Source organism: Epinephelus moara, chromosome 14 (genome assembly GCF_006386435.1).
Source record: "Epinephelus moara isolate mb chromosome 14, YSFRI_EMoa_1.0, whole genome shotgun sequence".
Lineage (NCBI taxonomy): Eukaryota > Metazoa > Chordata > Actinopteri > Perciformes > Serranidae > Epinephelus > Epinephelus moara.
Window position 1 is genome coordinate 12,456,569 of NC_065519.1, and position 12,814 is coordinate 12,469,382.

The 12,814-nt window shown below is 47.5% G+C and overlaps 1 protein-coding gene across 3 annotated transcripts in view; it reads right to left on the reverse strand.

Moving 5' to 3' along the window:
• Positions 1 to 12,814, reverse strand: part of ppp2r3a (protein phosphatase 2, regulatory subunit B'', alpha) — a 97,819-nt gene that overhangs the window by 30,408 nt on the left and 54,597 nt on the right. For all 3 annotated transcript variants that reach the window (XM_050061449.1, XM_050061447.1, XM_050061448.1), the window contains exon 2: positions 6,827 to 10,431. In XM_050061449.1, the coding sequence (XP_049917406.1) occupies positions 6,827 to 9,592 (2,766 nt within the window). In that variant the 5' untranslated portion in view covers positions 9,593 to 10,431. The remainder of the gene's footprint in view (positions 1 to 6,826; positions 10,432 to 12,814) is intronic.

Genomic DNA, 12,814 nt, shown 5'->3' on the forward strand with positions numbered 1-12,814 from the left:
AAGAAAAAGGGGGGGAGGGGGGGGGGGGGGGGGGGGGGGGGGGGTGAAGGGTGGGGTCAGCAACACCCAAGCTCACCGAGTCATAATGTTCTGGAACACTGGCAAACTATGGAAACAAACAGCCAGGCACACCCACACACTGACGCGGCTCAGGATTCTGAAATAAACCTAAAACACATCCAGTCTCCATCTGACTCCCCTGGTGCCGCGATTCTGTGATGGAGCCCCCCCACCCATCAGCCAATCATATTGCACAACTGATATTCTTAGGGGTAGGGGAGTCCCCCCTGCTCCCCTGCTACCTACTGCTTACAACCATGTTGTGGTGGTTTCCATGGCGATGCAGAGGGAGGCCTGGAGAGTTGCGCAGCATTGCCTCCCACTGAACTGAAAACTTTTCTGCCTATAAGCATCTGTGCAAGTGTACGCACTCCAACAAAGCACACTGCACTGGGAACAGCAGTTGGATGATATCCCAGCCTGCACTGGGAGTGGTGAATCATGATGTCACTTGCTTAAAAGTGCTGTGTGTGTGCAAGAATCTCCGAGGCCAAATGTGTAAAGTTAATGAACTCCACCACTTCTCGGTGTGTGTGGATGTGCGATTCGCGAGCATGTGTGTATCAAAGGGTGGTGAATATTCCATTGTCCGCGCTAACCTTGAATGGTATGAGCTGTGTTGGAAAAGTCCTCGCACACATAGCAACACAGGCCCCTGTGTGTGTGTTTGTATAAATGAATGCATTCATCTGTGTGCTAGTGCACCTAGGTCGAAGCAGGCGTCTTTCCCCGCTTGGCGGAGGTTCCCACTGTGACCTTATTTCCTGTGGAAGCAGCCGAGGAATGATGTCATCCTGCGCCGACCCAAAGTCAACAACTGTACACTGCAGGGCCCCCCCCTCGCCGACTCCATCCCCCTCCCCCAGCACCACAAGTCTCTTTGTCATCTCCGCTATTTTTCTACGCCTGCTCCTCTTCTTCTTCTCCTCTAACTTCCTCTGAATTCCTCTTCTCTCTTAGTCAACTTCTCCGATGACAAAAAGATTCTCCCCCCCGCTGCCTCACACAGACATTCATTCATTCCACTTTCCTGTCTTGCTGTTATTTCCTCTCTATCTCCACATTTATCTCTATCGCCCCTTCTATCATTTTTCCAAGGCTCCCGGAGCCAAAAAGTAGCAGGTCTCTGTCAAAAAGGTCAACAGTTTCTTTTCTCAGCTCTAATGGTTAAAAAATATGGGCAGAAAGAGTCAGGAGGAGTAACACTCATCCCTCCCTCAACAACAAGCTGAAATGTGCTGAATTGCCCTTGAGTAGCACTTATCTCCTGAACACTTTAATGAAGGCTGTGACTCATGGAGGAGGACTGTGCACTGTTATTTCAGATGAGAAAGTAAGAGAACTATGTGACTATGAAACACTGGTTCCTCCACAAACTAACTCCACTTTCATTAAGTAAATCGTAAACTGTCTTTGACCAAGCAGCACAGGTACAGACTTTTTTTGTTTAACCTTGATGGGTTAACTGCAAAAAAATTAAATTAAAAAAAAAAAAAAATCTTGTTTTGAAGGGTGTGTAATCGCACATGCAAGTTTTAACAGCGCTCAACAGGACATGAGAACAGTGCCTGTTATTTGATGTGTTGCAGTCTTACTAAGACACAGTATGTTGCTTTTTACAGTGTGTTATCACATTGCTGCTACAAAGGCAAATTTATTCCACTGACAGGCAGCTTTTCCATTTGGCAATGGACATGTTGGCAGATATAACCCAAAAAAATGTTAATCGACCCTTTCTTAGTCCCATCCCTTTACCCTTTGTGCTCCAATATCAGCTGAGCAAGCTTCGTATTTTTAGATACAATATGTGATATGCTATGCTTTGTGAAACATTAAAGATGGTAAAGTAACTTTTAGTGTTATTTATTTGGATATACACAACGTCATTGTGACTGTTGGCCTTTTCAGAGCTGGCTGAACGGAACTATTGCTGCCATGTAAAGATGCACGATATAAATTGGACTCATGAATTATCGGTGGATAGTGGGATATTTTTATAAGTATGCAATATTTCAATACTTTAAATCATAGCCGACAAATAGTGCCGATAATACAAGGCCAGATTGCTTTCATTGTCTTAACAAGGGCAGCATCTACACACCTGAAGATGTACCGTAGATGTACTTGGTTTGCGAGCAGCCAATAAACACAGAGAAGAACAACAACTGCAGAATGCTGTTTACAGGGCAAAACATGTTGTGGTGTGGACGTCTGGCACAGTTCCAGAGGAAGACAACAGGATTGCGCCAAGGGTCTGATCTCCAACCGCCTGTAACAGGTTAAGGCTCGTTCACGTTACACGATTTTCACCCTGATTTTGCGTCGCGGAGACTATTGTAATCTTTTGAGTGTTCATACCTGGTGACGTGTGTTTCTGTCATCGGGAGTCTCGCCAGCTGCGTTACGACCTTTGTGTTCACACCACAAGATTTCTCCACCGAGCCCTCGCCGACAGAGCCCCAGATAACGCGGTGACGTCACCAAACTATGCTTTTAACTTGGAGACGACACATCGTAAAGGCATGAATATTCTTCCCAGTGTTGAATCAGATCTGCCTCCAGGGCCTGGGTCCGAACACAGCGCGCTCCCCGTGATCCTGTGGACGCCGCCATTGTTGTTGTTGCTTGCCAGCTTGTCAGTGTTGCCAGTTCTTGGAAGAGAAACAAGCAACCAGGGCTATGGAAACAAGCCCAAAAGAAGCGATGGATATATGTAGAGAAAGGCGGCATTTAGAGAGCAAGCCCAAATAAGCAACTCCACTTTAGAAACAAGCCCTGAAGGACCGAGAGTGTTAGCACGAGCTAATTAGCAGCAGCAGCTTACATCCAACACCAAACTTTTAAAAGGCGCAACTCTCTTGTTAAACTTATTAATAACCACAAGCCATGTGATGCTACAGTTAGCGATTATTTGTATCATTATCTCTTTGGCTTTGTGTGTGAGACACAGCTGCTTGTTTGTCTGAATTGAGTATTAATGTGTGAGGTGATTCAATAGCGCATCGCTACTGTACTTGGTATTTGTAGGCTCGTTTATCATGGGATGGTGAGACGGCGCCTGGGTGTGTTTATAAAAATACAATGTGATGATATAAACATTTCACAGAGCAGATGTAACGTGGACCTGCCACTTCAGCTGTCACCGTTTGTCTCTGTTAGTAGAGACTCCACTCAGCAGTGTAGTTTATACACTTTACTGATACAGCAGAGAATCACAGTTACACTGGGTCAAAACTGTTAGTTGTTTTTGTTGTGTCAACGGTAGTGATGTCAGTTTGATTTGGTTCGGTCAGGGCTATGGAATATTAAATCAGCCATGTTTTCTCACTACATCTCAGCCTTTCTTACCCTGAAGTGTACATAACCTACAGGTTATACACTTTTGTTTTTAAATACAAAAATGTGAAGTTATTGGTTATCAAATCACTTATCGGCCATGAAAAGCAGGTAATTATCAGTTATCGGTATCGGAAGTAAAAATCTGTATCGGTGTCCCTTCTGCCATGTTTGTTTTTTCAATCTTGTCCAACAGTAATTAAAAGGGGCAGGACTAGGGATAGGTCTATTATGGTAGGTGGGAAGTGAAGCTCCACTGTCTTACCAAAATCCTGGGGGGAACTCTCCAGCGCACTCTAACTTGAGCTTTAATGGACCAGCACAAGTCTAGACTTGCAACACGTCCGCAGCAGTTGGCAGAAACACTCCAATCAGCAGCCGGTTAATTAAGCCATCAGAATGGCAGCTCTGGATGCAGCCAGAAGCGTACGTGCGTCTGTAAATCATGTCACCATCGGCTGTTCTGGAACTACCCCACCGACACAAAAACTTACGGGTCGAATTTAGGCGCAGGGGAAACACAATCTCAAACATCACTTCTTAAATTCGCCAAAAACAGAGAGAGGGGAAGAGAAAGACAGACCGACTCCCACCGGAAGGCCGCTGACCTCAAGCACCACTTACAGACTTAGAAGACTCTACTCTCAGCATCACTGCTGCTCCAAGTTTGACAGTTGCGGCCTTGCCTCTGATTTATATCAGCTGGCTTCCTTGTCTCCATGGAGATTAATGGGAGTGCTCTGACAGGTGCAGAAAGCCCTGTATTAGTCTGTCAGCAGCAGAATCAACAATAAACATATGTGCGCTCACACTCATATACACACACACAGAGTTGAGGATGCTACCGCCTGAGGCCATCCCATAGGGCTTCCCGTCAAAGCCATGGCAATGCCAAGAGAAACACAGCCACAAATCTCCAAGGTGGAGTGTGTAAGTGGTTGCGTGTGAGAGTGCAAGGGCATTTTCTCACATGTGTGTGAGGGGGCTTGGCTTGTTTATAGTTTGACTGGCAGTTTAATGTGCGACCGAGGCAGGAGGCGGGGTTGGCGCGGAGGAATATTAGCATAATTCCCAGAGTGCCAGAGTTGGGATTGGGTGTCAGAGAGCTATTCCCAAACTCAGCTGTGACCCACAGTAGCACTGGGTCAACTTACCCTCAGGCCAACAAACAGACACATGCTCGGTAAAGCACACATTCATTCTAATGGGATTCATACGAACACACCTGTACGCATCTTCACATGCATGAACGCACGTGTAAATGCACACACATACATGAACACCTGGGCTTGTGAGAACGCTTGGATGCACACACATCTCGCAAACATGCACGCCATCACACACACCCCCACACACACACACACGCAGGTCCATTTACACTGTGGCGACAGTGAGTCTGTTAGCGGGATGCCATAGTACAGAGGGGTGGACAGATTTAGGTCTCCCTCACACCTAGCTCTGCCAGGGGTGGAGGGGGTTGGAGGGTAACGATACCGTTAACACTCGGCGTGCCAACAGACCCCCCACCCCACGCACACACACACAAACCCTGCCCCACAACCTCGCCCCGCCCTCCTCCCCCTTCCTGCTGTGCTCCAATCAGCACCTCTCATTGGGTTGCTCTGCCCTCCACACAGCAACAACTGTTATTCCCCGCTCCCAAAATAACACAGCGGCCAATCACGGGGCAGGAGGAGAAGTGGTGGTCAACGTAGACTGACTCCAGGTGAAAGAAGGACACTTAAGGGGAGAAACAAAAGGGGCACGGAGGGAGAGAGGCGAGAGGTTACGAGAAATGTGGAGGCAGAGGAGCAGAGAAACAAAAACAGAGAGGAAGGAGGGATGGATGGGCATACAAAGGACGGAGGAGGGATGAGATGGCGTAATGATGTGTTCGGTTACTGGCTGTTCTGTTCCGACTGTGGCAGCTACCATGGTAACCTCATAAATAGGTGCCCTACATATCAGCAGGGCATAAGGTTACACAGCTCAGTAAATAAACACACACAGCAGCGGCAGGAGACTGGTGAGGAGAAGGAGGGATGATGGGAGAGCAAAAAAATATTAGTTAAAGACAAAATAAATCAAAGGGAGTGAGGTAGAGAGAAAAACCCCTGACAGCAGTAATGATTTGATGCTCTGTGTCGGTGTTAATGTGTGTTTGTCTGTCATAGTTAATTACCTAAATCCACAACGTGTTGTTGAACGCCCACATCAGAGATGAGCTGAGGTAACCCCGCTTTCTAAGTTTATTCACGGCAATGTTGGTGCCTTATGCACACCGAGTCAGATACACACACATAAACACATGCTCCAATTGCCTTACCCTGTCTCTCTTTCTGTAGCACAACCCTAAATTACCTTTAAATATTCCCCTGGGTGGAAAGGAGAGCCAGCGCACACACACACATGCCTGCACACACACACTCGCATATACGCAATCACAGAACAAAACACCAGTTAGAAACCAGGAAAAGTCAACAAAGAGCCACTCCTAACACAATGAGCTGTTCCATTCCGTGATTCACAGCGCCAGGTTTTTTTATTCAGACCCAGATAGGGAAACTGTATCAGCGTGCTCATCGCAGCTAATGAATACTATTCATCACGGCCCATCAATTACAGTGGCATCAACCCCGTTGTCTCGCAGCGATAAAATTCTCGCCTGGCGTTCAATGTGACATGTATTGAAAGCAAGAGAAGCTTTCTTTCATGTTGTCTATTCTCTGTATAATGCTGTCAATCACTCTGTTTCTGTTCTGTGTGCCCGTCACTTTGTCAGTCACTCCCCGACTGCCTGGCTATGTGCCTCTTACACCATGGCAACAGCAACCTGTAAAATACATTTTCAGATGGCTGTGTATGATGATCCAAACTCTCGATTATAACATATCAACATATCAATCTTTACTATCTGCAACTACAGTGAACGTGAGTTACATCAAAGCCGAACAGCATGCAGATATCCTCCAAAATCACAAAACAGGACTTCAATAAAGAAATGTGTCCTGCCTCTGCTGATATCCGCTCTAACTACGACACTGATTTGCAACAGATTTGTGTGGTGCCACACTCCAAATACAAGAAGAGACATTCTACAAAACAATAAGCGAGTGCTTCAATCGCAGAGAGTTGGACTCGGTAATGATTTTTTTCACCATTCACAAAGAATAATAATTCGGGTCTGAGATGTGCAGTTTGCAGACAATACATGATTTAAATCCCTGAAATTCCTATTCCCCCATTTCCTGGAGGAGTTTTAAATAAAACAACTGAATGTGCACTCCGAAATCTCGGGTGGAGAGTTGATACATGGGCAATCATGCAGCTGTAATAGTGTGAAACTGTAAATGTCTAGTCGTCTCTCTGGCTGCCCATCAACTCCTGCATTTTACACTTGTTTTAATTTCAAGGTGTGCATTTCACTTACTCTGATCACCTCTGGAGTCTGCTGGATGAGGAGGGTTGAACCAGTGTCTCTCACAGCAGCAGCAGCAGCAGCAGCAGCAGCAGCAAGGTCGCCAACAGCGACGGCAGCGTCTCTTGCAGCTACCACGACTGGGATGGCAGCAGGGGCTGGAGCTTCAGGTGCAGCCACAGGTGCAGGTTCAGCTGAATGTGTGGAGGAATGCAAGCTTGCAGGTGCAGGTGTTACAGGGGCAGGGATGGGTGTTGGATCACTTGTAGAGGCTTCTGTAACTGTATCTAAAGCCTCAGTTACAGGCTCAGGTATAGGTGTAGGTAGAGGTTTGGGGGCAGCTTCAGGTGTAGGCTTAGGTGCAGGTTCAGATGCAGCACTGATCACAGCTTCAGATACTGGAGCTATGGGTGCTGGTGCAGGTGAAACTGCAGGTGTATTTGACAGTTTTGGTGGTATAGCTGGGATTTGTGTTGCTGAATTTGTGTGCACGGATGGAGCAGTGGGAGCAGCTGGTGGGCCTGTGCCCCCCAGAGGGGTATCAGCCCTGCCAGTGGTGGCCAGTGTATCCTGCAGGAGCCTCATAACCTCCCGCTCTTTCCCACTGTTCCTCTCAGCGCTCCCTGTGCTCCCCGCCCCAGAATCCACCAGCTCCTGGGCGAAACTCTCAATGCTCTCTAGGATCCTCAGCAGCAGTGCCCCATCCTCCTCCTCTCCCACCACAGCTTCACTGCTCCCTCCCTGGGGAGGTGGGGGACTCTGGGGAGTCCTGGAGGTAGGGCCATTCATGGCTAGGTGGCTGGCTGGCTTCTGGACCTGGAACTGGGCTATTTTAGGCTGAGTGTCACTGGAAGTGATTCCCTGGCCTCCATCTCTCTTCCTGGTTTTGGCTGGAAGTGGAGGCTCGATGTTTCTGGGGTGACTCATACTCTGAGACAGATTCTCCAAGTCCATCAGCAGCTTGTCAATGTCATCGTTCCTGTGTGAGACAGCTTTGGGTGCTGGTGTTAGTGAGGGAGATGAAGGCCAGGAGGGGCTGTATGTTGTATTTGAAGAGTTATGGAGTGTGTTTGGATGGGACAGGTGCATGTGTTGACCCAACGTTATCCCGTTTTTGTTCTGGGGAGTGTTCACCCCTCTGGTTGGAGTGTGTTGTGAGATTTGTTCAGGTGTCTTTACAACATCTGCCTCCTCCTCCTCAATATAAAGAGCCTCCATTGGGGATGCTGGAGGAGTGTGTGCGTATGGTGGGGTCGGGGAGGTACGGAGAGGGGAGGGAGAGTGTGTTGGAGAGGAGCTGGATGAAGAGCATGTGATAGATGGAGGAGAGAGTGTGTGTTGTGTGATAGAGGAAGGATGTTGTAGTCCGTTGGTGAGTGAAGGGGCTCTGGACGGGGAACTTTGGGCTGGTTTCGTGTGGATGGAGTCTGATTTCAAAGAAGATGAGGAGGAGGATGAAACAGAGGAGGGAGTGGACGATGCAGAATGAGGTACAGTCTTTGGGATGGGAGGTGACAGCACCACGTCCTCATAGCGAGGAGGTTGCTCATTGCCAAATATGGGAGAGTACGGTCCCTGCTGGATGGAGTGAAGAGTGTTGACCAGTTCAGCAAGATCACTGTGCCCGCTTCCAGGCGAACCCTGACCTGCCTGCCCACTGCCTCCCAAACTTCCAATTCCCTCCAGCTCCAGAGGTAATCTCCTCAAATAGGAGCTGAGTCGAGTCATCACAGCCCGATACACACTGTCAGGACTGGCTCCTCCGTCCTCTGGCCCTCCACCAGCTTTGTGTCTGATGCACTGCTTGATGATGTCGGTGCATTTCTTTAAGTCTTCAGAGCATTTGAGCAGGATGTCAAGGCAGGCACGGATGTCCTCGCCACCTGCACCCCCAGTGCCTGCCTCCGCGCGTGTCTTCTCCAGCAGACGGGCAATCAGGTTCTCCTCTCCCAGGGTGTTGCGGTACAGGGAGGCCACCGTGTTCAGACTTTGGTCCAAAGACCCAATACTCGATAGACTGCTTGTTGATCCACCACCCACTTTGGTGATGGCTGACAAGGTGGCTGTGCTGCCCTTTAGCTTTGTCTCCTCAAGGCCTGCTACCTTCCCTGGCACAAATGGTGGCAGGTTCTCATCGTTAGATGTACCCGTGCCATTTGTCATGCCATTAGCAGTTCCGTTTGTGGTGATGTTGGAGCTGAAGTGGCCGTAGATGATCTCCAGGTCGGTGGAACGACGGCTGAGAGAGTCAGGACGGACCTTACGTCCTTTCCGGAAGGTGACGTGGCTGGAGGAGGAAAGGCGGAGCTTGTCAAAAGAGAACTCTTTGAGCTTACCACTGGCCAGGTTGATGGCCTCTTCGGTAATGTCCTTCAGACTGCCAGAGGAGCTCAGGTTCCCAGTCGATCCTCCGCTGGTGGGGGCTTTTTTACCACGCCACGTGGGGCTGTCATCCCCTAAAGACAAATTGCCACTGCTGCCTGCCCTCTCTAGACCATTATAACTAGTATCCATGGTAATTTTACCATGATTGGGAAGTTGCGTGATCATGTTATGGGAGTGTATGAGTGAGCAGTTTGGGTCAGTGTATGCACAGTCTGGTGCAACAAGCAGCTCGGAGCAGGTGCCGCGGTGTGCGACGGTACAGTCTAGTCCCTGGGACAGCGCCCCACATGGCCCTGAGCAGTAGTGCACAGCGTGGGAGTGAGTGCGCCGGTCCACTACCACACTGTTGTAGCAGCTCACACTGCTCACCACTACACGATAGGCTGCTGCCATGGTGACCAATATCCTTCAGGGCATAGGAAGGTAGAAATAATATCAAAGTGTAAAACAATATAGCTTAAAAATAAAGAAAAAGGATGGATGATAATGTTAAGGTGAAACTCCTTCAGTTTAGAGAGAAAAATAATTAACGTCTAAATACTGAATCTTCTCTCTGAAAAAAAAAGGTCTTTCAACTGCATGGTGACAATTTTCAGACATAATAATACGATGATTAAAACAAAAAAAGGTAAAAAGAGACGTCTACAACAATGACTTCCAAAGTTAATATCCTTTCATGCTTCCACCCACAAGAGTTTTAAAGGGTTCCACTTTAGCAGAGGATGAAAAACGGTAAATTCCTTGTCTGAGAGCTCTGGGCCTCTTAATAACAGCTGTAAGGTTCCTCCTCTCTCCACAGGCTGCCTCTCCGTTTCCTCTCTAGCAGCAGCTCATTAGCCACTAATGACAGCTGTGGAGGACGGCGACAGCGGAAGATCCAGCTGGGGTATCACCCATCCCTCCAAAGAAGTAGCCCCAGGGGCCTAATCCGAGGCCAGCGAGACCTTAACATCGCCCCAGCCTTGGCTCATCCCTTGAGCAACGAGATGTAGGGAGAACCCCGTTATCTCACTCTGTGGTTTCTGAAGTCCTGACGGAACTGAGGAGCGTTTGCTGACTCCAGCACAGCTGCAGAATAGCAGGGGACCGACCCGCAGATGGCCAACTGCCTCTTTCTTTCTGTGCGTGTGTTTCTGGATCTCTGTCAGTCCCGTACTCAGTCTCGCCCCTTCCGTCTCCTGCTGTCGGCCATGTGTCGGAGGGAGAGTGTGTTTCTGACAGGAGGACACCACCTGCGAGTCAGCAGAGAAGAAAGGGAGGGAGGGAGGGTGCAACAGAGGGAAAAGGAAAAACAGAGGAGGAGAAAGTAAATCATTAAGACAGCCATTAAAATGTGGATAATTGAGAATGTGTGTGCATATATATGGAGTTGTGTATGAGCATGACCCTCTCCCTCCAGCTCTCAACCAGGTGACAGCTGATAGGACGGCTTATGAGGGTTTAATCAGCAAACCGCAAACTTAACTTCCTGCCACATCAACCTCAAACACACACACACATACACACACAGATCAAAAGGAGGGGAGGAGGGGAAGCAGAAGCCTGGAAGGTTAAACAGGCAAAGCAGGAAAAAGATGACTCCCTCTCTCATCACAGCAGAGCTACAAAGAGCTTTCTCTCTGACCCCGATGAGAAATCATGACTCAGTAAAAGAGAGGCAGGTGTGACGGAAGGGGAAAACACCTGTTGCTTTCCATCCTGTTGTTGTTTTTCTATGCTCCAGCGCAAATCCTACTTTATTTTTGTAAATGCAATTAAGAAATATTTTTCTGTTTTACTATTGTGTTTTATTCTATTTCATTCTTTTCAACTTCCAAAAAAAGAGCCATGCCAAACTTGTGTAACAAGTGACGTATCCTCATACAACAGTTAGTATGATATCTAACATTTTAGTGCCCAGTGAATTAGCGCCCCATCAGTTAAGTTTGATTTAGGAAAAGAATCATGGTTGAGTGTCACCATGCTACATACTCAAGGCTCCTTGATGCTCAATGTTAGATACATATACCGAGACAGACAGAGCTTTCTGTCCACAGTCTGTTTTCACTTCGTCAGAATATGTGCACGTTTTCTGAAAGCTACGGACAAAATGGAGCAGTACCACCAGAGATCACGGGGGCAGTGTAGCGTAGTTCCAGCGAGATACAACCATAGGACACTCAGAAGACATTTTGAAAAATGGCAGAACGTAACAAATCTGTAATATAGTGAAAAGAATTCTCTGTCTACATGTCATGGTGTATTTTATGGCCTCACAGATCACCACCATCTTCAATGCTACCTTCATTAAAAGGTACATTATTACGACCTCCTCCACCATTGCCTCATTTGTTGTTGTCTGAAACTTTTGACTCTGCCCTCTTGTGCCATTTATTGCCTTTATCTATGCCAACATAAAGGACGCATGGAATTACTAGGCCTCAGAGATAGGATAAGGAGCTTGGACATCTGGAGGGAGCGTGGAGTCGAGCCGCTGCTCCTCCGCGTCGAAAGGGGTCAGTTGAGGTGGTTCGGGCATCTGATCAGGATGTTAGAGGTGTTCTGGGCACGTCCCACTGGTAGGAGGCCCAGGGGCAGACCCAGAACACGCTGGAGGGATTACATATCTCAGGAGGAGCTGGAAAGAGTTGCTGGGGAGAGGAACATCTGGAATACTTTGCCTGTCGCCCCCTTCGGATAAGCGTTTGAAAATGGATGAATGGAACTACAAGGGCAGTGAAGTTTACAATGTTTGCAACAGACTTATCTATTTTCTTAGGTAAAGAAAGAACAAATGAGCCCTTAAAATAAAGTTATGTACTTAACATAACTTGACGATGTACCTTATAATAGTTCACTTGGTTTCACATGGGACAGGAACACGAAGGTTGTGTTTGTTTGTTTGACCCAACCACCACCCCAACCTGCGTCCTCACAAGAACTCTTTATATTACTTTTTTGTTACACCTATCAGCGCATCCCTCACCTGTTCGCAGCCTTCATGATTAAGTGGATTATAAACAAATTCTAGCGCATTACTTTTCATAGGGGTACAAAGAGTGCATGAGCACAGCCTAAACAAAGAGCTGCTTGATTTATTACAAGCCTAAATAAAGCAGATGCTCCTCACAGGGCTCTACAAGTTAAATTTTTGAAGCCAGCAGACAGTGAAACATGCTTCAGATTTCAGTCTTGATGATTTCTAGCTTGGGATCTTAAAACCTTTTTTTTTAATGATACCAGTAACACGCCACATACCAGGAACTAACAGAGCCTGACTGGAAGGTAAACACATTGTGCTGTAAACTTTGCATTGCTCTCACTCTCTGTTATTCTCCATATCTCTCCCCTGTGCTGAATACACTCAGATGCTTCCATGTCTCAGTTTCCAATTGCAGCAACTTCGTTTTCTATTTCTTCCTCTCTTTTCTCTCCACCTCCGCAGGAGCAATGCATTCCCCAGAGCTGTGCCCTCCTACACATGCATGCCCATACTTACTGTAAATACATATGCATTAACTGTAATACAGCGGTGAGACGGCACCACTACAGCCACAACCACACGCATGCAATCTAACCTCAGGCTTAATCTCAACTATACAAACATACTGTGTATTTACAGAAACCGTCAGGGTA